The following is a 26,178-nucleotide window of genomic DNA, read 5'->3' on the forward strand; positions in this document are numbered from 1 at the left end:
CGGAAGACTGGCTGCCGTATAGTCCAATGGATCCATCGTAGCAGGCCACCCCCATTTGTGAGAGTCATATAAAAGGAACAAAGAGTCCGATCGGCTGAGGTCCTTAGTCCGGTCCACAAAAACCCAGAGAGCCCGCACCACATCCAGGGTAGCCTCCGAAGCAGAGGAGGCAGAAAAAGCCGGGACCACAATTTCCTGATGTGGAAACGTGAAACCACCCTAAAGGAGTCCGCAGGACCACTTTATCCGAATGGAACACCAGAACTGGAGAGTGCAAGGATAAGGAAACTCATCAGAAACTCGACGGTCAGACGAAATCGGCAGAAGAAAAATTGTTTTCCACGTGAGCCATTTGAGTTAGACCTTGTCCAGCGGTTCAAATGGTGCCGACCGAAGAGCCCAAAGAACCAAAGCTGAGTCCCATGGAGCAACTGGAGGAACAAACGGAGGGTGCAGATATAACACACCCTGCAGAAAGGTTGTAACGTTCGGCAAGCGAGCCAGCCGACGTTGGAAGAGAATAGAAAGGGAAGAAACCTGTACCTTGAGGGAGGAAAAACTAAGGCCCAGATCAAGCCCTGACTGGAGAAAAGCCAAAAATCGTGAAACATGAAAAGACTGCGGATTAAACTGCCGTGTTGAACACCAAGCGAAGAAAGCCTTTCAGACTCTGTGATAAATTCGGGATGAAGACGGTTTCCTAGCCCGAAGCATGGTAGAGATAACCCTTTGAGAATAGCCTTTTTCTCTAATGACGGATGTCTCAAGAGCCACGCCGTCAAAGCCAATCTGTCGAGATCTGGATGCAGACACGGACCTTGGGACAGAAGATCTATGCGCCACAGGAGACTGAGAGGAGAATCGATGGACTCTGTAGATCTGCGTACCAACCCTAACGCAGCCAGTCTGGGGCAATGAGAATAATTGTGACCCCCTCCAGCTTGAATTTGCGCAGTACTGGCAGTAGCTTTCAGATTGACGGAAAGACATAGACCAGTGGAAACTCCCATGGAACTGTTAAGGCGTCCACCAGGAAGGCTGCCGGATCTCTTGTGCGAGTGCAGTACTGTGGTACCTGGTGATTGTGCCGAGACACCATCATGTCGATGTCTGGAAGCCCCCAACGATTAACCACCAACCGAAAGACCTCCGAATGAAGGGACCATTCTCCGGAATGCACGTCCTGGTGACTTAGGAAGTCCGCTTCCCAATTGAGGACTCCTGGTATGAATATTGCTGACAGTGTGGGCAGATGCTGCTTCGCCCAATGGAAGATGTGCATCGCTTCTCGCATGGCCCCACGACTGCAGGTGCCGCCCTGTTGATTTATATAAGCGACTGCGGTCGCATTGTCTGACAATCCAACACCCTTGGAACATATGTTGTTTTGAGACTGCTCCTCATCCCTGCAGGCTGGCATCCATGGTGAGCAGGATCCAATCCTGGATCCAAAAGGGGTGTACCTGGTTCAAATTGGACCGAAGAAGCAACCACTAGAGGGAGTATTGCATTTCCCTGGACAATTGACTGTTTGCCGATGTGCAGGTTAGAACCATTCCACTTGGTCAGCACTTCCAACTGAAGAGGTTACGAATGAATCTGCCCGTACTCCACCATGTCGAAAGTGGCTACCATGGACCCCAGAACTCGCATACAAGCCTGTATGGACAGAGGGCCCGAATTTTGTCCTCTAGGAGGAAGATGCGTTGGAGCTGAGAATTGAGCAGGGCTCCAAAGTGTAACATCTCCTGCGAAGGCAGTAAGGATGACTTGCACCAATTTATCTTCCAGCCCTGAGATTGCAGAACCATTAGCTGAATATGCTGAACAAGTACTTCCTGGGACTGGGCATTAAGGAGTAGGTCGTCCAAGTAAGGCAGAATCCATATACCTCTGCGACGTAGGCTGGCTGCTATGACCGCCATGACTTTTGTATAAACTCGAGGTGCCGTTGACAACCCGAACAGCAACGCCTGAAATTGACAATAGTTCCGTTGAATGGCAAACCTGAGGAACCGTTGATGACTGGCCCGAATAGGAATATGTAAATATGCATCCTGAATGTCCAGTGATGCCAGAAAGTCACCCGGCTCCAAGACGAGGATAATCGTATAAAGGGACTCTATGCGGAATTTGGGGATTTGCAGAACCCTGTTCAATTACTTTAAATTGAGGATAGGGCGGTAAAAGCCATCCGGCTTCCGCACCAGAAATAGAGTTGAATAAAAACCTCTGGGACTGAGAAACCGGGATAATTATGTTGGAGGCCAGAAGGGAACGAACCGATTCCCGAAGAGCTTCTGCTTTCCCCGGATCTTCCGGGAGACCTGTGGAGAAGAACCAGAGACGCGGATGCTTCCAAAAGGACATTGCGTATCCCTGAGAAACGATGTCCCTGACCCAAGTGGGCAAACTGCAGAAGTCTGCCTCCCACCCAGCGGGAGGCCCACCCCATCACACTGCAGGCTTCTCTGTCTGCTTGGGAGCTAGTCATCTAGTGGTCCATGGCTGCTTAGTGCGGGGTTTGGCTCCCTTGGATGGGGCCTGGTACCTCGAGGAAGCCTGACCTTTAGTTCTGCTCTGCGGGCGAAAGGATCGAAAGGTAGTTCTGGCCTTGGACGGAGCAGCTGAAGGTAAGAAGGCGGTCTTGGACTCAGCCAGAGTTGTGACAATCTTGTCCAGTCCCTGTCCAAAGAGAGTATCCCCTGAAAAGGGAAGAACCCCTAAAGCCTTCTTTGAGTTGACATCAGCACACCATGACCAGAGCCAGAGAACCTGTCTAGCAGCTATAGTTGCTGCAGACACTTTGGAGGTCAGGACCCAGGTGTCCGTGGCAGCTTCCCCTAAATAGGTACTAGCCTTCTGAATATTGAGTATTTGGGTGAGCAATTCCCACCTACTAGTACCCGACGCAAGGCCCTGTTCCAGTTTTTCTGCCCAGCTGCCAATGGCCTTAGCAACCCAGGCTGAGGCCAAGGCAGGACAAGCAACTGCTCCAGCATGTGAATAGGCCGCCTTCAGAAAAGCTTCTAAATTCCTATCTGTGGGAACTTTCAGGGAAGATGTGTCCAGAATGGGAAGGACTGATGACCTTACCAATCTAGCTACATGGGTGTCCACCGGCGGAGATGATTCCCACTTAGCACGCTCCTTGGGAGGCAGTGGGTAAAAGGAAGCCATGCGCTTAGGAACATGAAAGCGTTTAGTGGGCTCCACTCACTCATCCTCTAACTGAGCGGAGGAAGGAAACAGAGTTGACTCCTTCTTTTGTCGTTTAAATAACGGAGCCTTATCAATAGGAGATGGATCTGAGTCTTCAATTTGAAGTACTAACCTGACCACTCTAACCAGAGCCTCCAGATCAGTAAGAAACATAGAATCTTTCGTAACAGAAGAAGACTCCAGGTCGGAATTGCCTGACCCTGCCTCTTCCGGGTCAGTAACCAACTCGGGGTCGGACTAGGCAAGTGAAGTTAAACTATCACGGGCAGGCAACCTGCACCTAGAAGGCCTGTCTCTATCTAAGAGCTGTTGAACAGAAGCTGACATCTGTGTTAAACCCTGCACCAACTAAGTAAAAGACTGCAGCCAAGGTCGTTCTACCTGAGGCTGGAAAGAAGTGGCACTCCCTGCAGTGGCCCAGCCTGACGCAGCTGGTAATGGAGCCGGAGGTGGGGCTGTCAGGCAATCTACTAGTTGAGACATTACCTGTGTCAATGTCGACACCCAAACCAGCTCAGGAGAGGATGTCTGCTGTGCCGGTGTCACATTCTCAGATTACTTGAAGCAGCGGACACATAAGCCATCATTATCCGGATCCTGTGGAGAAATAATTTTGACACAGACCCTGCAAGTACTAGGCTCTGGAGGAGTGACCTCCTTGTTAGCCTTGTTTCTGGAAGACATTTCAGCAGAATACAAGGCAGTCACCACACACTGAAACTGAAATAACAGTCTAATACTAACAGTGCAAAATAGTAAACTAACCTGCCCTAAATTAATGGGGTAAGGTATATAAGTAATAGGTGTCAATGCAACAGATTGTTCCTATTAGTGAGTGGCAGATTATATCAGACACACTCTACAAGCACACAGAACTCTCAGTGCACAGAAATGGTGGTAATAATTGATGCTCAACAATCCAGCTACCAAGTAGCAGGAAGGAGTAGGCTAAAGACCAAGTTTCAGGAGCGAGGTACTGGGGAGAGAAAGTCTGAGGGTCCCTCTTCTTCTGATGCTGGAGTAGCAATGTGCTTAAAATGGCTGCCCAGCATCCTGTGGGAGGAGGGGACCACCCTAGGCAGGCTGATGATAATGTAAAAGCGAGCACCAGGGGTGGGGGAGGGGCTACATGCAAGGACCCCTGCCCCCTCAGGCGTCTGGACCCCAGGGCGCAGCGCTATGCCTGTGCCAATGCCCTGTTGGTCTAGTGACTGCGTGCAGCATCCTGTGCCAGCACTGCGCCTGCACCCCGTGCTCTCCCACCCGCGGGATGGTTTGCCACATTGTCGTGACTCCCTGGAGCCAGGGAGCCAGTCTACTCACCCAGGCTCTGGGAGGTGTGCTGCTGGCAGGAGACCCGCGGCAGAAGTCACCGACCCAGTCGCCGGTGCTGCCGCCGGGGCTGGGCGGAGGAGTTAACTATGCAGGCATCCAAGGGATGCCTCATAGTTACTCAATAGATTAAAATTCTGTAACCGGGAGCTTAGTCTAGCTCCCCACCTCAAGGTGCCCAGCTCCTGCCTTGCACCAAAGAAAAAAACTGGCGGGCCTCGGTCAGGGGGCGGGGGGTATAGGAGAGAGGAGGACTGAGGGCTGCTGGGAAGAGTTCTGTAACTCTTTGGTGCCCGGACTCAGTTCTCAGCAGCCTGTACCCAGCGTCTCTCCCTGTGCCCCTTAGTGGACAATGAAGAAAGTTATTTTTTATATATCTGCAGCAATAGACAGGTTCTTTAGCGCAAGTTTTTGTTTACATTCACTTAAATTATTATCTTTTTTGTTGGATTCATGCCATCTTTAGCAAAAACTGGCTTGGGTAATAACATTTGTAATTTTTTCTACAGGCTCGACTTCACTTTTTCAACAGTATACGGATAGTTCTAGCCAATGGAATGAGACTTCTCGGGATTACACCTGTTGATAAAATGTAACAAGAATATGCAATCGCGCTTCGAAAATCTCTAATAAACTGTATTTGTAAGAAAGTGATGTCTTTTCATCATATCATTACCATATGGTATGCTACCAGAGTGAATAAAAGGATCAGTACTGTATATGCTACGTGAAACAAAACTAATCTATTTTCCTGATTCCAGTCTAAGAACAAAATGCTAGTAACATAAAAATGTTAGCATTGTCAATATTGTAAAAGGCTTTGAGAACAGCCGTAGTGTATACAGGGGTCAGAGGTCATCTGTCACATCTTAATAACGGCCCAGTGTGCACTATAATCTATATATATATATATATATATATATATATATAAATGAGAAAGCCCTCACTCACTCACTGACTGACACATCACTAAGGGGGACATTTACTAAGCAGTGATAAAAGTGGAGAAGTGAGCCAGTGGAGAAATTTCCCATGGCAACCAATCAGCTGCTCTATATACTTTTACAGTATGCAAATTATAAATGTTACGTCAATGTTGATTGGTTGCCATGGGCAACTTCTCCGCTGACTCACTTCTCCACTTTTATCACTGCTTCGTAAATGTCCCCCTAATTCTCTGACTTCCCGATATGTTAGGAAGTTGACATTTAACATAGGTATTCTTCAGGTGGGAAATAGGAAAACTACATAATCAGAATTTTAATAAACCTCCCCTAAGGGGATGAAAAGGGGGTTGACATAATGAAATCATTACCGATACTGGGCTTGCGTTGCGTGAATGATAAAGCTTAAATCGACAATCGGATAAAAATTTGGATTGCACCTAAAGTGTGTAGAATTTAATAAACTACAAAAATAGTCCGGTCACTTTTTACTGTATCTGCTACAGGTGCTCCTCTGGTAACGCCAAGTACCATGGATTAATATTTACTTACATTAAGACGTCTCAAATGTACTTCTCTATAGATTTACCAAATTTTTAACACATTTATATTTACAACTGTGAAAATCAGAAACTCCAATGCAAAGAATGGGTAGAACGGGACCCGGTCTTAAGATGGACAGTGTCTAGGTCGACAATGTTTAGGTCGACAGGGTCAGGTCAACATGTTCTAGGTCGACAGGTCAAAAGGTCGATATGAGTTTTTTTGGGGGGGGGTTACTTTAAAAAAAAAAAAACTTTTTCATACTTAACGATCCACGTGGACTACGATTGGAACGGTAATCTGTGCTGAGCGAAGCGGTAACGTAGTGAGGCACCTTGCCCGAAGCATGGCGAGCGAAGCGAGCCATGTGAGGAGACACTGTGCACTAATTGGGGTTCCCGGTCACTCTACGAAGAAAACAACACCAAAAAAAACTAAAAAAAACTCATGTCGACCTTTTGACCCGTCGACCTAGAACATGTCGACATTCTGACCCTGTCGACCTATAGTGGTCGACCTAAACATTGTTGACCTAGACACTGTCTAGGTAATGATCCACACCCGGGTAGAACAGCTAGTAGTCATATAAATGAGGACTAAGATTGATTCACAGAGCATCAAAACACCATAAAGAAACCAACAAACCGGACCACAGAAGGGTATCTGGGTAAATATGCCATAATTATCATAGCAGCCATACCAAATAAGTTAACAAAGTCAGCCAGAGTATAGACAGGTAAAATAAACACTGTTGGAAGATATACAGTGTGTCTCTCCTCTCCCCCCTTCCCCCCGAATGTACCCCATGAGTGCAAGCAAGAGTGGTTTCCTGGGGGCACTAGTTGCTATAGTGGTGTAGCTGGCATGAGGCCTATCTTATGGGCCTTCTCTCAGACTGTATGCATGTGCATGATATCTCTTCAGAGTTTAAAAAAACAAACTAAAAAACAGCAACTTTCATTACCGTGTTTGTGGAGCATGTGACAAGACTTTGTCTGAGAATTGCCAATGGGTCTATCTGTGTAGACTGAATTCTGCAACCTAGAATGGGAGGTGGTTGATAGACAGTTAAAAGGTCGATAGTCAAAAGGTCAACAGTGTTTTTTTATGTTTTTACAACTTTTATTGCATTTACTATCCATGTCACAAACTATTACCTTTAATAATCTAGTAGCGAGCCTGAAGCGTGGCAAGCGGAGCAAATGCAATTCTGGATTAATGCTTTGTAATTTAATGTAAGGAAGGCCTGTATAATGACTGAATTAAAGGAATTTAATCTATTCGTGTGAAAGTGTAACAACTCTACGGAAGTATGCCTGAAGTATATGTGTGCATTGGGTTTCTAAAACACAAGTAGCCAGCTGAAATCCATTTACTGATTAACTTTGCAGTTTAAAAGGAAGGAAATGTTGCCCAGCTCCACAGTCCCAGTGCTTTGTGGGACGAAACGCGTTGACCAGAGCATCAATTGCTATCCTCCAGACTTCCTCCTACCTATTGAGCACACCACAACTCTGTACTAAAATCTTGCTGCTGGACTAAGTTTGTACAGCCGGACCATTTCCAGCAGAGGCTATCACTACCACCACTGGGAAAGCCACAGCGAGCAGGCGCTCGTGAGCGGACCGCGGCACCCACGGTCAGATCACCTAGCACTATTGGGAAACACCATACGAAGGCACCCGTGAGCAGTCAGAAGTCCCGCTAGCGGTGAGTGCATCACCATCGGGAGAAAGGGCCGTGCAGTGGAGATAAATGCGGCTGATTGATTAGAGTCACCAGGAGGGGTAATTATACCAGTGTATAGTGCTTGGATAAACAAACTTATTAGCCAGAACGCCGGCAATTGCAGCACTATTATATACATCTAGTTCCGAGGTGCATATCAGCTACTAATGATACTGGGGGTAATTCAGATTTGATTGCAGCAGCAAATTTGTTAGCAGTTGGGCAAAACCATGGGGGTAATTCCAAGTTGATCGAAGCAGGATTTTTGATAGCAATTGGGCAAAACCATGTGCACTGCAGGGGAGGCAGATATAACATGTGCAGAAAGAGTTAGATTTGGGTGGGTTATTTTATTTCTGTGCAGGGTAAATACTGGCTGCTATATTTTTACACTGCAAATTAGATTGCAGATTGAACACACCCCACCCAAATCTAACTCTCTCTGCACGTTATATCTGCCTCCCCTGCAGTGCACATGGTTTTGCCCAATTGCTAACAAAAATCCTGCTGCGATCAACTTGGAATTACCCCCCATGTGCACTGCATGGGAGGCAGATATAACATGTGCAGAGAGAGTTAGATTTGTGTGGGTTATTTTGTTTCTCTGCATGGTAAATACTGGCTGCTTTATTTTTACACTGCAATTTAGATTTCAGTTTGAACACACCCCACCCAAATCTTACTCTCTCTGCACGTTATATCTGCCCCACCTGCAGTGCACATGGTTTTGCCCAACTGCTAACAAATTTGCTGCTGCGATCAACTCTGAATTACTCCCACTATTTGGACACAAACAGCCGCTTTGAACACCATTGTTACAAATTAACTAAAATACATTATTTTCATTCTTTGGAGCAGGATACAGTCTGAGAGTTTGCCATTAGTTACGATTTCCAAACTATTTTATACTATCATAGGAATTAAATTACTTGTTTTAATGTATACACATGAAGGAGAAAACCAAATAATTGATATTGTCACTCTCCTTGGAATTTTACCATTTTACTGTTGTTTATTGATATTTTTGATGCATATTTCTGATTGTAATTGAACAATAAATGTGATATTATACAAACAGGTCTTCTTAATATTAATTATTAATACTTATTCATTTCTGAGGACCAATAGTTATACAAAAAATCTATTAGATATATATTTGATGTGATATAAGTAACAAATATCCACAAGCGCAGTAATAATCTATTTATTGTCTTTTCTGCGAGCGGATGCAATTCAACAAATTTGGGTAAAACATGTTTAAAAACACAAAATAACAACCAAAAAAAGTTTTTTTTCCTGTCGACCTTTTTACTGTTGACCTTTTAACTGTCGACCCTATTGTGTAGACCTAATGACTGTCCCCGGATAATGGGGGTAATTCAGAGTTGATCGCAGCAGCAAATTTGTTTGCAATTTGGCAAAACCATGGGGGTCATTCTGAGTTGTTAGCTCGCTAGCAGATTTTAGCAGCATTGCACACGTTAGGCCGCCGCCGTCTGGGAGTGTATCTTAGTTTAGCAGAATAGCGAACCAAAGATTAGCAGAATTGCAAATAGAAAATTCTTAGCAGTTTCTGAGTAGCTCCAGATCTACTCACAGATTGCGATCAGCTCAGACCGTTTCGTTCCTGGTTTGACATCACAAACACGCCCTGCGTTTGGCCAGCCACTCCCCCGTTTCTCCAGACACTCTCGCGTTTTTTCCTGACACGCCTGCGTTTTTCCGCACACTCCCAGAAAACGGCCAGTTTCCACCCAGAAACACCCACTTCCTGTCAATCACACTCCGATCACTTCAACGATGAAAATTCTTCTTTCGGACGTGAGTAAATCTACTAAGTTTTGTGCTAAAATACTTACCGCATGCGCACTGCGTACCATGCCCATGCGCATTTTTGCCTTAATCGCTCCGTTGCGAAAATCGGCAACGAGCGAACAACTCGGAATGACCCCCCATGTGCACTGCAGGTGTGGCAGATATAACATTTGCAGAGAGAGTTAGATTTGGGTGGGTTATTTTGTTTCTGTGCAGGGTAAATACTGGCTGCAGACCACACCCCACCAAATCTAACTCTCTCTGCACATGTTATATCTGCCCCCCTGCAGTGCACGTTTTAGCCCAACTGCTAACAAATTTGCTGCTGCGATCAACTCTGAATTAGGCCCAATGCCTATCTTCTCTAGAATATACACTGCTTTACCTACTGTACAAACAGTTTGCAGACTTCACTGTCACAAAGGAGAATTTACACAGTCACAGTATTATGACCACCTCCTACATTTGAAATCGGCAGCGCGTAGCCCATGAAGTACATCATGTGTCATGCGCTGGCTTGGGGGGTATATAAGGTGTGCGATAGGCCATCTGCACACATATCACTCTTTGTTCTCATAGGTAAAAGGGTGACTTATTGAGTTACAAAAATGGATGATTGTCGGCTTTTGGGCCAAGGGTGGCAATATTTCTGGCACAGCGCAGTGTGACCTGTTCACGTGCTGCTGTGGTGAAGGTGTATCGTGACTGGACAAATGGCACCATTGTGAATAACTGACATGGAAACTGCGGAGCACCACATGCCATTGACGTGAGAGGTGAACATCGGCTATGAAGGTGCGTGAGGGCCGACTGACATGCTACAGTGGGGCAGCTCATTGTCAAAATGAACCTGGGCCTGCCAGACGTGTGTCTAAAACATAGGGGGTAAATCCAAGTTGATCGCAGCAGAATTTTTGATAGCAATTGGGCAAAACCACGTGCACTGCAGGGGAGGCAGATATAACGTGCAGAAAGAGTTAGATTTGGGTGGGTTATTTTATTTCTGTGCAGGGTAAATACTGGCTGCTTTATTTTTACACTGCAATTTAGATTGCAGATTGAACTCATCACACCCAAATCTAACTCTCTCTGCACATGTTATATCTGCCTCCCCTGCAGTGCACATGGTTTTGCCCAATTGCTAACAAAAATCCTGCTGCGATCAACTTGGAATTACCCCCATAGGTCTGCAAACTCGGTCCTCATTACACCACACAGTGCATGTTTTGCTGGTCTCACAGAATCACAAGTGAAATAATTATCTCCACCTGCGGACCTTTTAAAATGTGTCTGTGAGTAATTAATACACCTGTGCACCTGCTGGGTTACCTGCAAAACATGCACTGTGTGGGGTAATGAGAACGGAGTTTGCAGACCTATGGTCTAAAACGACAGTTCAGTCCATCTAGCTGCGGTCCGTGCTGCACACGGCGGTTACTGTGGCTATTAGCTGGTGGTAATAATGTGACTCAACCGTGTATATGCCAAAGAGACAGAAAACATACAGGTGGGGGCGTGGCCTAGCAGCACTGGGGAGAGATCGTGAATTTACAGAGCTCCGGCTATAACTTTATATTTCACCCCCTTATTGGTGCCCACTGCCTGGCATTCGGACCTCTGTGTTCCCCCACTCTCCCTAGCAACTAACTAGACCGGCCGCTTACGGCTGCAGAGCCGGGGGACTGCTTGCCCAGTCCCTGCAGGCTGCGGCCCAGGCGCGCCGAGAAGCCGGGGACTCGCGTGCGGCACTTACTCGCGTCCTGAGCTCCGGGGCGCGGACGTCCTGCGATCGCGCGCGGCGGGGCTCTGGACCTTCTGCTGCTCCCCCACCTCCTGGCAGCCTCTCTGACTCCTTGCAGCTTCCAATAGCTGGGCCCTCAGCCCGGAGGGAGCACCAACGTGAGGTGCATCTGACAAAGGGCTGTCTCCAGGGTGCTGCGGCGGCCATCTTAGGTCTTCAGGCTCCAGCTGCACTCGAATGCCTGCTGATCTCTACACCCCTGTTGGCTGGTTGTGGGTAATCTGGAGCCCTTGGGAAGTACTGCAAATACTTGCCCAGCTGAACGGCCCCCTGACAGGGCTTGCCCTCCAAGTCGACCCTGAGCTCCCTGATGCCTGCTCTCCCTTCAGCTCCAGCTATACCATATCTGTGATCCGGCAACATCTTTCCCCGAACATCGGCTGGAGATTGCCGGGACTGGAATCTCTACCAGCTTCGATGTGAATATTTGGGGCATTGGAGAGGAGCCCACAGCACGCCACGCAGCACCTTGGGAAAAGGTTAGGCGATACCGGCATTGTGGTACACCTGCTTTATTTAACGGATTACAGAGCTATTACAACTAGATACATCGTCATCATTTCCAGTTATAACGCTCTATCACGTTGAGATGTAACATGTATGCCTCAGACACATTGCTCCTGTGTGCCTTTGCCACATGGAACTTTGACATGCCTATCTACCTCTTTGTGATGTAGCTCTCTAGATTACCCCTTTCGCTGATGTGACCCTTCCTAATCTACTCTCTGCACCAACCATTACCACATGTAATGTATTTTTGCCTCTTCTGACCTCACATGGAAAAGTTCCTGAGGTCCACACCTATGTCCTCTGGTCCTACTCCAGGCGTTCACGAGGACACCTTCCACAGAAACTCTTCCGACTCTGACTGCTCCACCACTCGCTCTCGTTCCCAGCGGAAACGTACTAACACTGCGACTACTAAACAACCTAAAATGAAACCTACAGATATTGCAGTGGTGTTGGGGCCTCTCCTGGATGAGAAGCTGGCAGGCATTAAAGAGGCCACAGACTCCACCTTGACCCAACTGACCCAACATAATGGTCGCTTGGATGACGTCGAGCATAGGGTCTCAACGTTGGAGGACGACCTGCAGTCTGCGCAGGCCACTATAGAGTCCCAAACTAAGGAAATTAGAGGCCTCACTGATAAGCTCGATGACTTGGAGAATCAGAGCCGTCGGAATAACCTGAGGGTAGTGGGCATTCAGGAGTTGGTGAGGGGACATGCACTGATTGACCTTCTTTCTACCTGGCTGCCATAAAAATTGGACATGGACCTTCATGGTTCGTCTTTAGCCATTGAACGGGCTCATAGACTGGGACCTAAGCGCAGAGATTCTGCTGGACACCCTCACCCTGTTATTATGAGAATACTCAATTATGAGGACAAAACCAGGCTCTTAGATCATTACCGCAAATCGGAAAGTCTACTTTACAAGGGAGAAAGAATACTTATATTCCAGGACTTTTCCACCTATGTCACTAACAATCGCAGAGAGTTCGCCCCACTGTGCAAACAACCCTGTTGTATCCAGCCCGCCTTCGAGTCTTTGTTGATGGCAAACCGCTTTTCTTCGATGATCCACTGGCTGCGAAGACCCATTTTGCTTCTCCTGATACTTGACTATTGAGTCTTTATTGACGTTTGCTCTCCCTTTCAATTGCTATCACCTACGGGTCACATGGTGTTAAGGGTATGATGTTGGCGTACCATCTATGTATGCCAGGGGTTATGCCTCTACTTGTTTCATGTTTGTCGGTTTGATTTTATTGTTTGTTTTAGTTATTTTTGTGCCTGCTGGGATGATAGGTCTCGATCCTCCATAGGTTGTCCCCTCCTTGCTCGCTGGGACTGGGAGGGACACCGCTTTACCTATATAATTTTGATGCTTTACTCTCCATCTATAGGGATAGGGTAGTATGACTGACCATACTGCTCCCCAATCATCTAGCCCGGTAGTTACCCCACTTTTTGATTTTAACATAATATCCTGGAATGTAGAAGGACTTAATAGTCCCATTAAACGCAAAAAGGTACTCACACACCACTCTCGTATGACCCCTCACGTTGTGTTTTTACAGGAGACACATTGGGTACATGAGTCCTATATTTCCCTAAAAGCCCCTTGGACTGGAGATTGTATCTCTCTCTGCTCCTTATACCAACAAAACCAGAGGTGTTGCTATTCTCTTTCACAGGACTCTCCAGTATTCATTCCTTAAAAAATGTATTGATCCTGAGGGTAGATTTATCTTGTTAGATGTCTCCATAGATGATACGGTATATACCTTTTTGAACCTTTATGCACCTACCGGATCTAACAACCTCTTTTTTGCAGATATTCTCCAGAGAGTTCTATCTTGGGGCGGTCAGAATTTGATTTTAGGGGGTGACTTCAACACGGTTGTCGATCCATCCATGGACAGATCGGGGGTGAGCACTAAAAGACCCAGACCATCTCCTAATCTTCTTTTCTATTTCTGTTCTCAACTTGCTTTACTAGACCCTTGGCATATCCATCACCCCCTACATCGAGATTACTCTTTCTACTCACACCCACACTCCACTCACTCTTGCATTGACTATCTATTCTTATCTAAACACCTTTTCTTTAAAGTCAGTCACACTTCAATTAAGGATATAATTATTTCAGACCATGCCCCCATATCTTTGTCCCTGCATTTAGCTTTGCCCCGGTGTGTCTCCAAATGTTGGAGATTCCCGGCATATCTCATGCATTTTGAGGATTTTTTACTACATCTTAAACACACCTGGCTTAACTATGTCGCTGACAATTTGGAACAAGAACCTAATGTTCCACTTTTCTGGGGGGCCTCTAAAGCTGTCTTCAGATGACACATTATTTCTTATGTCAACTCTAAGCGTAAGAAACTTAATTCTAAATTGTAGGAGCTGAGTGCGGAGCTCACATGTGCTTATCGTGCTTATATACGATGCAATAGTCCGATTCACAAGGAAACGTACCTCATGGCAAAACAAATTTATGACACTTTTCTTACCGAACAAGGCCAAACAAGTTATGACTATGGCAGGAATAGGTTTCATAGATGGGGGAATAAGTCAGGGAAGCTTTTGGCCAATCTAGTCAGGGGACCTCGGAACAAAACATGGGTAGATGCATTACACAGTTCTGGAACTATTCTTTCTAATCCCAATGATATTTGTTCTGCTTTTATGCGCTTTTATAAATCTCTGTATACTATGGGCACTGACAGTACGATCGATGGCCAGTCCTTTTTGAACGAAACACAGTTGCCGGAGCTCACGTCGGAAGAGAGAGACTTGTAGGATGCTCCTGTCACCGATGATGATATTCTTCCGGTACTAACTAAGCTATATAACCATGGCCCTCATTCCGAGTTGTTCGCTCGCAAGCGGATTTTAGCAGATTTGCTCATGCTAAGCCGCCGCCTACTGGGAGTGAATCTTAGCATCTTAAAATTGCGAACGATGTATTCGCAATATTGCGATTACACACCTCGTAGCAGTTTCTGAGTAGCTCCAGACTTACTCGGCATCTGCGATCAGTTCAGTGCTTGGCGTTCCTGGTTTGACGTCACAAACACACCCAGCGTTCGGCCAGACACTCCTCCGTTTCTCCGGCCACTCCTGCGTTTTTTCCGGAAACGGTAGCGTTTTTTCCCACACGCCCATAAAACGGCCTGTTTCCGCCCAGTAACACCCATTTCCTGTCAATCACATTACGATCGCCAGAACGATGAAAAAGCCGTGAGTAAAAATCCTAACTGCATAGCAAATTTACTTGGTGCAGTCGCAGTGCGGACATTGCGCATGCGCATTAAGCGGAAAATCGCTGCGATGCGAAGATTTTTACCGAGCGAACAACTCGGAATGAGGGCCCATATCCTTACAACAGGAGAGACTCCCCTTCATTTTAATGAGGCACGGCTCATCGTGCTTGCGAAGCCCGATAAGGATACCACCCTGGTAGGGTCATACCGCCCTATCTCACTCCTCAACCAGGATTTTAAAATCTTAACTAAAATAATGGCTAACAGATTGCAGACTTGCTTGCCCCGCCTGATTTCACCTGCGCAGATGGGGTTTGTCAAGGGTAGACAATCCACCCAGGGAATAAGAGCGGCCTTAGCTGCAATATCTCACACTCATCTCAGTCAAGCCAAAAGTAATATTATTATAAATCTAGATGCAGAAAAGGCGTTTGATAAGATTGCCTGGCCTCATCTGACTAGAGTACTTGCCCACCAACGCTTTGGCACGTTGTTCTGTAACTTAGTGCGGACCATATACACTAACCCTGTAGCGCAAGTTTTAGTTAACAATGTGACATCTGCCCCTTTCACGCTGGAAAAAGGCACCAGACAAGGATGGCCTTTATCTCCCCTTCTTTTTAATTTGGCGTTAGAGCCCCTTATAAGATATATTCTGTTGCATAGGGATTACAGGGGCATTGCAGTGGGCACTCAGGAACTGAAGGTGGTGGCGTTCGCTGATGACCTTCTCCTTTTTATGTCCGATCCTCACCTTTCGATTCCACGGTTGATTACCGCGATTGACCGCTTTTCTTCTTTCGCAGGATTTTCTATTAATTATGGGAAGTCAGAGGCATTGGCCATGTTTGGACAGGCGAGAATGGGATGGGGGGATACATTTCCTTTTAAATGGGTGACTGCTTATATAACCTTTCTAGGAGTGGCGCTCCCCTCTCATCCCTCTCATTTATACCGATACAATATTACCCCAGTCTTGCTTAAGATAAAAACTGAGCTTGGCCTTTGGCAGGCCCTCCCTATTAACTTGCTGGGGCGCTGCAACCTGTTCAAGATGGCCAGCTTCCCAAAGCGTCTCTATATCTTACAGATGACTCCTTTATTATTATCTAGTCCGGATCTATCCTCACTAAATGCCTCCATTACCAAATTTATCTGGTCTGGCATGCGACCCTGGATCAGTATGAAGAAACTATCCCAAACGATATCCAGAGGTGGCGTTAACCTACCTAATATCAAACAATACAACCTTGCTTGTCTCCTCCGCATTGCTATGGATTGGCTTGGCGATAACAACTACTACACGGATTCCATTCTGGACTCTCAATTCTGCGTTCCTCTATCCCTCAGTTATCTTCTCCATGCCCGGTCTTCCAAATTGACCTTGAATATAACTGATAATCTATTGCTATTTCCTATTATACAAGCGTAGAGAATGGCGAGGAAACCTCTTAAGCTTCAATGTTTTTATTCACTTTCGCTACCCCTAGTCGGCAACCTGGAGTTTCAGGAGGGGAGGGCCTTGAGACCCTTCACTACCTGGCATTCTTCTGGTGTACGCAACCTACGCGACTTACTTAATACATCCCGCCTCCCACTATCCTTTGCAGAAGCGAAGGATAAATATGACTTACACCCTCGACAGGAGTTTTCTTACTTTCAGGCAATCCACTACCTTAAAACTGTTTTGCCCAAACTGACAGATCATGACTTTCTTGATCCCCTTACCACACTTCTCCACTCTGGTTTCTACTCCATCTCGACTATATATGCACGTATCCGCACAGAAATTGACCCAGACACGGATCTTCCGGAACTCTCCCAATGGTCCTCCCATATTCCATCGGTCACCCCTGACTCCCTCTTAAACCATTTTCAGTTAACTCTGAAGCTTATTCCAGCTAGCTCATATCAAGAAATTGCCTATAAAATGCTTCATAGAGCTTATATCTCACCTAAACGCTGTCATCTAATGGACATCTCGGAAGAGGCGAGATGTACTAAATGTTTAACAGATGGGGCGCATCTTCTACATTGTTTTTGGGATTGTGGTTCGGTAAAAAAGTTTTGGCATGAGGTACATCGATATGGCACTGCGACCCTCGGCATATCTTTTCATTGTACTATATCCTGGGCACTGTTTGGCTATTTAGCGGACCAGACGGACATCCCTAGCACCAATAAAAAACTTCTTGTGATGGTTAGCAGGAAAGCAATCCTACAACAGTGGATTCATAACTCTGTTCCCACTCTCTCAATGGTGACATCTAGATTATTTTTTTTATTTACCATGGACTGGCTGGAGGCATCTATCCATAAGGAAATACTCACTCCAACTCTATTCCAATGTTGGGATAACTACATTCAGACACTCCCCGTACACACTAAACAGGCAATTCAAAACTGCTTCCAATATACTTCATGGTATTTACTTCACAGTATAGACCATCCAAACCCCTTGGGCCTTTGATTACTATACCTTCATACTTCTTCTTTAGTTTTCTTTCTGCTTCTCTCTATGCTGCTTGGGAGATTGATCTCCTAGATTTGGAGATGTCTCTGTGGATGGATCGACGGCCCGTGACTTCTGGCAGGTTTTAAATATTTTCAGTTTTATCTTATTTTATTTTAGTTATTGTGTTTATATCTGGAGAAATTGATGCAATGTATCTGTACTGGTGAAAATTATCACTCTATATGTTGTTTCTCTTTTTCTTCTTATATTGTACTCATAAATTCTATTCTCCGCTATTATCTGTTACACACACGTTCTTTTTATTGGAATGTTTAAATGTTTTACTTGTGGAAAATTTTGAAAATGTGTTTCTGATTTCTCCTTGTTCTATTATGAGACTGAATATTCCATATCCTACTGTCCTCTGGTAGGACAACCCTATGTTCGCACTGTTATACCTTACTATTTCAATATTCTCTGTCTCTAATTGCAATATTTTCATTTTTGTAATGTGAGAAGTCGGAATAAAAATATAAAAAAAAAAAAAAAAAGAAAACATACAGGTTTGGGTCTAGATGATGATAGCAGTGCCGTAACTAGACATTTTAGCGCTGTGTGCAAAAAGCAACATCGGCGCCCCCCCCCCCCCAAATAAAAATCTGGGCCAATGCGCGCCGCAGGCAGGCACCAAAAATATAAGGGCGTGGCTTCTTGGTGAAGGGGCGTGGCCACATAGCTCCCTTTTACACAGTATGGCAGGTAGAGCTCCCTTTTACACAGTATGGCAGGTAGAGTCCCCTATTTCACATTGGCAGGCAGAGTCCCCCTTTTACACAGTATGGCACGTAGTGTCCTCCTTTTTACACAGTACGACATGTAGAGTTCCCCTTGTACACATTACGGCAGGCAGTCCCCCTTTTACACATTACGGCAACAGAGCCCCCTTTTTTGTACACATTAGGCAGGGAGAGTGTGTGTGTCTGAGAGAGAGAGAGAGAAAGAAAGAGTGTGTGTTGTCACCTGTGAAGACGATCCGGGATCAGGCGCTGACACTTATATACGGGTGCTCTCTCTCCATTGCTGCGGCGACTCTCACAGGTGGAATTACCACACAACGCCAGCTCGTATATGGGAGCTGCGCCTACAATAACACTCCCTCTCCAGTGCAGAGGCTCCTACGGGTAGAATTACCACACACAGTGTCAGCTCTCCATTGCACAGGTGTGGCGGCTCTCACAAGCGGAATTACCGCACAGGGGCCTCTGTAACACCAACTGCCTCCTGTGGCACCGCTCCCCGTCCCTTACAGAGGTGCCAGGGTCTGGCACTCCCAATTCAAATCCACTGCTTCGCCAGTGTCTTCACTATAAGATAGCATGCAACAAATAGAGGTGCGGCACTCAGACTTTTCTTCAATAAAGCACAGCAGCCGAGATTAGATTATCATTTATTTTGATAATCTAATCTAGGCTGCTGTGCTTTATTGAAGAAAAATCTGAGTGCCACACCTCTGCATATATATATATATATATATATATATATATATATATATATACACACATATATATATATATATATATATATATATACACACATATATATATATATATATATATACATATATATATACACACACACATATATATATATATACATATATACACTCATATATATATATATATATATATCTTCCAAATCACCCGGCACTCACTGATAGGCGTCTGTTTTTACTTGCTTGGGGTGCCCTCCATGAGGAAATCTCCAATGCACAAAGCGAAATGGCGGCACTCCCAGACTTTCTTTGGTAGAAAAATCAGTGTTTTATTTCAACGTTTCGGGAACCTGTCCCGTCGTCAGGATAACAAATATAATGTGCAAACATACAAATATATACCCCCCTATGCAAACCCAGTGATTACCTGAGACGATTCCGCTGTGCGTCTGCTTCCCGCTTCCGTCCCGGTGCTCGTGCTGCCTCAACGCCGCTCCGATGCGCCGGTGACGTCATAGGGTCGCGTCCGCCAGCGGAAATCGAAGTTCTGTGTATAATTGCCATAGCAACATTACGTGTTCTTGCTACAATTAAAAACATAATAACAAACTTATTTGTGACTCATATTAACACATAAGGGCAAAAAGTAACACTCCAATATAACACATAAATATTATTTTTTCTATTTTTTTAAAATATTTTTTATATAATGCAACATCGGTCAAGTGGCAATGCATCATGGAGGATACTCTTGTCAAAAACCTTTCTGGAAACTATGCCTCTTATTTATGATAACTTGACTCGCTTAGTGCTAACTTATTTACTAAATTTAAAACTTGTAATACCACAGAAATTTTTATGTATCAAAGGCTGCAAGGCTCATAAAAAGCATTGTAATCCTAATTTTTCATTGAGACCTTTGGGTGCCAATGCGTCCAACTGGAATATCCATCTGCTCTCCAAGCGTAGGAGTTTTTGACCCCTGTTGCCACCTCGTATATCATATGGTATATGGTCTATTATTTTAGACCTGATACTGGCAATACTATGTTTCGCTTGGAGGCAGTGGCGTGCCATAGGTTGGTCACTATGACCCGTCTCTAATGCTGTTCTAATAGCAAATCTGTGAAGCGCCATGCGCTCCTTGAATTGACGTTGCCCACGTAGATAAGTCCACATGGGCAAGACAGAACATAAACCACATACTTGGTCGTACACGTCAAGGGATAATTGATTTGTGTATTTCTTCCCCGAATAGGGGTGGGTGAAGGAATTGCCAGTGGTCATAGATCGACAAGTTACACAGCCCAGACACCTATAACATCCTGGTTTATGTGTCAAAAAATGTTCTTTTTTTGTTTGATGTAACTTAGTTGTGTCTCTTTTTATCAATCTATCAGCCAAATGTATCCCCCTAGTATAGCTAGGCATGATCTTACTATCCCTTAATAATGGGAGATCTTTGTCTGTATTAATTAAGGGCCAGTACCGTTTAACCAGTTTTTGCGTTGTCCCACTAAAATCTGTATACCTATTGACCCAGGGAATTATTTTATCTGACAAACCTGATGTTGCTTTTGATTTGAGGGTTTCTTCTCTAGGTATTTTAAGGACTTTTTCTTTAATCTGTTGAAGGGTGGTTCTATCATAACCTCTTTCCTCAAATTTTTCCACCATTTTAGTTCGATCTGTCTCAGTATGATCAGGGTCACTAGTAATTCTCCTCACTCTCAACATTTGAGAGTAAGGTAATCCCTTTCTGGCCGGTAGAGGGTGATGACTGTCGTGTCAGAGTATGGAATTTCTATCGGTCTCCTTCACATAAATGGATGTCTTTAAACCTAGAGGCGAAAGCTGGATATTTACATCCAGAAAATGTATTTTCTCATCACTAACCTCATACGTTAATTGTACTGGATGTTTTGTAGCATTATGGGAATCTATTAGCTGTAATAATGATTCCTTAGGGCCAGACCATACAATTAACAAGTCATCTATGAATCTCTGATATAATTTCAAATTTTCAATAACTTGGGGATTACTATAGAAGATATTCTTCTCTACCATGATCATATAGGCATTCGCGTACGATGGGGCCACGTTGGACCCCATCGCACAGCCTGCCTTTTGTAAATAATATTTACCCCTATAGATGAAATAATTTCTAGTAAGGATCAATGTGAGCAATTCAACAAACAACTCTACGGGCGGTCCCTTGTATGCTGGGTTGTCTGTAATTAATTGTCTAACAGCCTCTATGCCATTACTGTGTGGTATACAGGTATAGAGACTGTTGACGTCTGCACTACACAGTGTTATCCCAGTTGGTAAATGATCCATTTCACCTAATTTAATCAACAAATCCGTTGTATCCTTCAAATAAGAAGCTGTGGTTTGTATGCATGGATTCAACAAACTATCTAGGTAAATTGACGTGGGTTGAAATAAAGATCCCCGGGCAGATATTATAGGTCTACCCGGGGGCCTTTCCACATTTTTATGTACTTTTGGTACAGTGTAGAATAATGGAGTCACTGGGAATTCCACCATTAGTGCTTGTCTCAATTCTGTTGTTATGAATCCCTCCTTCTCGGCTTTAAGTAATACTGAGTCCAGTTCACTTTTGTAGTTCGACGTTGGATCACACTCTAGTTCTTGATATGTGGTACTGTCGTTGAGTTGTCGCATGCATTCTGTGTCATATGATGTCAAGTCTTGCACAACTACTGAACCTCCCTTGTCCGCTTTACGTATAACTATGTCCCTTCTTTCACTTAGATCCTTGATGGCTCCCAGTTCCTCTTTAGTTATGTTGTTCTTGTAGGGTTTCATGTATGGATTTTTCGACCCTTGCTGTTCCATAATTCTTGAAAAACTCTTTATTGAAGAATTGTAGCTAATTGGTTCAAATTTAGAGCGTGGTAATATACGTTTTAACTGTTGTGGGACTCCATCATCCTTGTTATGTCTTAATGGTTGGTCGTTATTTTCCTTACCAAAATGTTCCTTGATTTTGAGAGTTCTTGTTAATTTGTACATGTCTATTTTCCACTGGAATGGATCATGCTTAGTGGTAGGGACAAAGGTAAGACCTTTCGATAAAACTCGCTTCTCTAAAGACAAGGGGGTGGAAGAGCAATTAAAGACCACATTTACTTCCTTCGCGGAGGTTTTTTGGCGTTGCTGCCTCGAGTTTTGCCCGCCCCGCCGCGTCCTCTTCCTGTGGGATTTTTTATTGCTGCCCTCGTAGTTACCCCTAAAGGGTGTGATGCTTCTGTGGATGTGTTAGGTCTCTGTTCAATTTCACTTTGGGATGTACTCGAATCCTCCCGGAATTTATGCAATTGTGCTCGTCTTCTTTGTTTAAAGGTACCCCTTCCCTTTCCTGTGGAATTGGTGGTGTTTGTCCACGCATAAACTTGATGTGTTGAATAATCTTGCCGTACTTTAATCAATTTTTCTTTTTTAAATTTTATAAGATCTTTTTTATATTGCTCCACCTGGGTCGACAATTGTTCCAACCAATTATGACTTGTATCAGCTGTAAGGGCTGGATTATTCTTAATTTCAAACTGTGCAATTTTTTCCTTTACTGCATTCAATTCCTTAGTGGATTCCTCCACTACTAGTAATATCAAGTCCATGGAACATTTGTTTAATATCACGATCCACTTGCGACAAAATGGAACGCTATACCGGCCAATGGTGGGCATGTTTCGAATACGAAACCCTCGGGGGATGAGTTTCTCCCTGTAATATTCTGATAAAGTTAGTCCATGGTAGTAATAATCAAGCTCACGTTGTTTCATACGTAGTATTTCTTTAAATAGATCTTCATTAGGTATTTCGCCCGTATGTCCTCACTGAACTTGCCTTTAAAAAGGATATTTTCAGCCTCTGAATCTGTGAAGCTGAATTGTTCCTGTGTATCCATGACTAATAATTCCTGTGTCACTCCCGCTTCTGGGCCCGCCTGCTGCGACATAATGGCTATTTAATTAAGCCTGTCGTGCGGTTTACTTGATATTATCATACACTGGAAGAGGCTGTAATAATGTCCCAATGTTGCTGTTATATTAGCATGGGTGGAACTGTGCCTTTAAGTTAGTTATTATGTTTTTAATTGTAGCAAGAACACGTAATGTTGCTATGGCAACTATACACAGAACTTCGATTTCCGCTGGCGGACGCGACCCTATGACGTCACCGGCGCATCGGAGCGGCGTTGAGGCAGCATGAGCACCGGGACGGAAGCGGGAAGCAGACGCACAGCGGAATCGTCTCAGGTAATCACTGGGTTTGCATAGGGGGGCATATATTTGTATGTTTGCACATTATATTTGTTATCCTGACGACGGGACAGGTTCCCGAAACGTTGAAATAAAACACTGATTTTTCTATCAAAGAAAGACTGGGAGTGCCGCCATTTCGCTTTGTGTATGTGTGTGTATATATATATATATATATATATATATATATATATATAGATAGATTTCTAGATGGAACGGCACTCAGAGGCTTTCTTTTGCAGCAATAGTGTATTAAAAATTTCAATAATACATCAATTCATTATCGATGTATTATTGAAATTTTTAATACACTATTGCTGCAAAAGAAAGCCTCTGAGTGCCGTTCCATCTAGAAATCTACATCAGCGGTGAATACCGTTTCCGGATCAGGACACCGGGGTAATTGAACTATTTATTGAGTGCCGGACCCAGCTTTACTATATATATATATATATATATATATGACAATACAAGGCCAGTGACTTAAATAGGATACCCCCAAACCCATTTTTGCCTTCAATCAAGAATGGTAGAGGCATGATAGAATTTTATGACAAGTACTGATCATGCTCAATTTACTTTTGTTAGCTGTAAGTGAATGCAAAAGGGGTCAAAGGAGTGTCCTCCATTGACACTTCTCCAGCCCAACTGTGTGATACAGTTTACCTGGTAAAAGTCATCAGTGAGACGCACACTGTATAAAAAGGGAAAGCATCTCTTCAAATATTGTTGCAGCTTGTGTGAGTGCCGGCATTACTCTCCCCGCAGCGGCAACTTGGCAGTGGCAGGCAGAGACCCGGGAGCTGGCGGCTGTGGCAGCGCTCCCGAGTCACTTGCATAGGCGGTGGCGAAGGCGGAAGACCGGCTGTAGCGCTGGCGGGACTCGGAGTGACTGTCCTTGCCGGAAGACAGGCTGTAGCGCTGGCGGGACTCGGAGTGACTGTCCTTGCCGGAAGAGAAGACAGGCTGTAGCGCTGGAGGGACTCTGAGTGACTGCCCTTGCAGAGGTGGCACGGAAGTCAGGAAGTGGCAGGAGACAGGCTGCAGCGCCGTGAGGACACACGGTTTAATGACTGGCGGCAGCAGCCGTACGGGGGGTGGATGCCGATGGTGCGCCTTCAGTGCATTTGCGCTGTGGGCTAGGCACCATCGGCACACAGGTAGTTACGGCTCTGGATGATAGTCCTTGTGTACTGGTTCTCAGCTGTGTGCCAAGGCACCCTGGGATGCCTCAGATACTTGCAGACAGAAGGCGTTGTTGAAGAAGGGCATTCCTTCAGCTGCAATTCCCACCATGCTTCGAGCCAGGAAGTAAGTAACTTCCAAGCATTATTACAGAATTTGGAAGGCATATGTCACGTTTTTTTAGACTGGGACGCCTCCTCCATTTCCTTCAGGTGGGTTTGGACGGAGGATTGCATCTGGGTTCGCTGAAGGTACAGGTTTTTTAGTGTATTTTCAGAGACGTTTTGGCTTCCCTTCTGATGTCCAGACTTTTCTGCAGGAAGTTCTGAGGCTACAGCCTCCTTTTGTTCCACCTACTGCTCCCTGGGATTTAAACTTCGTTTTGGAGTTCCTTCAATCTTCTTTGTTTGAGCCCTTGAAAATGACGGACTTGAAGTACTTGTTCTGGAAGACCGTTCTCCTCCTCTCCTTGGCATTGGCTAGACGAGTTTCAGAGTTGGGAGCTCTATTGTGCCGTTCTCCTTATTTGGTTTTTCATGAAGACTGAGTGGAGCTGCGTACCCGGTTGGCTTTTCTGCCGAAGGTAGTCTCTGCTTTTTACATCAACCAGCCTATTGTTGTGCCCGTCCTGCAGGGGGACTCTCCATCCTTTTGTACTGTGGATGTGGTCCGGGTTCTACTGTACGCATTTATGTTAGCAGTACAACCGGATTACGGAAATCTGACTCGCTTTTTGTTTTGTACAATGCTCACAAGCAAGGTTGACCTGCTTCCAAGCAGACTCTTGGACCTGGATTAAGCTTACCATTCGTAAGGCTTATATGTCGTCCTCCCGTCCTCTGCCGTCTTCTATTTCGTCTCATTCCACTCGTTCGGTGGGATCTTCTTGGGTGGCTGCCCGAGGGGTTTCCGCTTTAAATTGTGTCGTGCTGCTACCTGGTCGGATCAAAATACCTTCATCAAGTTTTACCAGTTCGACACCTTTGCCACATCAGAGTCTCCGTTTGGACATACTGTATTACAGGGTTCACAGCGCACTCCCACCTGTGATGGGAGCTCTGTGATGTCCCCACTGTACACCAGCATCCCAGTGTCCCCTATGGATGACAGAGAAAATGGGATTTTGGTACTTACCAGATAAATCCTTGTCTTGGAGTTCATAGGGGACACTGGGTGCAGTGACCACCCTGCACTGTTCACAAGTGTTTTTTCTGCAATTTGGATTTTCCAGTTATCGTTGTGTGTTTGGTTGGTGGTGACAGTTGTCTCTGTATTTTCTGTTATCTGTTCTTATTGTTCTACTCCTCTTCTCGAATGTTTCAGTCTCTCTTCGGGCACAGTTTTCTTAACTGGACTGATGGGAGGGGAATAGAGGGGAGGAGCCAGCCACACAGAAAAATGTTAAATGCACCTGGCTCCAAGGACCCCGTCTATACCCCACTGTAAACAAGCATCCCAGTGTCCCCTATGGACTCCGAGAAAAGGATTTGCCTGGTAAGTATCAAAATCTAAAAAAATTTGACCTCCTAAAGATCACTCTCTTTGTGTCTCCCAGTACTGGAGCTAATATTTTATCATGTCTCGGCATGGACATG

At 45.0% G+C, this 26,178-nt stretch overlaps 1 protein-coding gene across 2 annotated transcripts in view; it reads left to right on the top strand.

The window, feature by feature from the left end:
* Positions 1-5,204, top strand: part of RARS2 (arginyl-tRNA synthetase 2, mitochondrial) — a 133,182-nt gene extending 127,978 nt beyond the window's left edge. The window contains exon 21 of one of the 2 annotated variants that reach the window (XR_010176011.1): positions 5,064-5,078. Coding sequence is in view for 1 of the 2 variants with exons in the window: in XM_063916934.1 (XP_063773004.1) it covers positions 5,064-5,150 (87 nt within the window). In the remaining variant the exon portion in view is untranslated. Of the gene's footprint in view, positions 1-5,063 lie in introns of both variants that reach the window. The other variant, XM_063916934.1, reaches the window with a different exon arrangement.
* Positions 5,205-26,178: the final 20,974 nt, after the last annotated feature.

Source organism: Pseudophryne corroboree, chromosome 4 (assembly GCF_028390025.1).
Source record: "Pseudophryne corroboree isolate aPseCor3 chromosome 4, aPseCor3.hap2, whole genome shotgun sequence".
In the NCBI taxonomy this organism is placed as follows: domain Eukaryota; kingdom Metazoa; phylum Chordata; class Amphibia; order Anura; family Myobatrachidae; genus Pseudophryne; species Pseudophryne corroboree.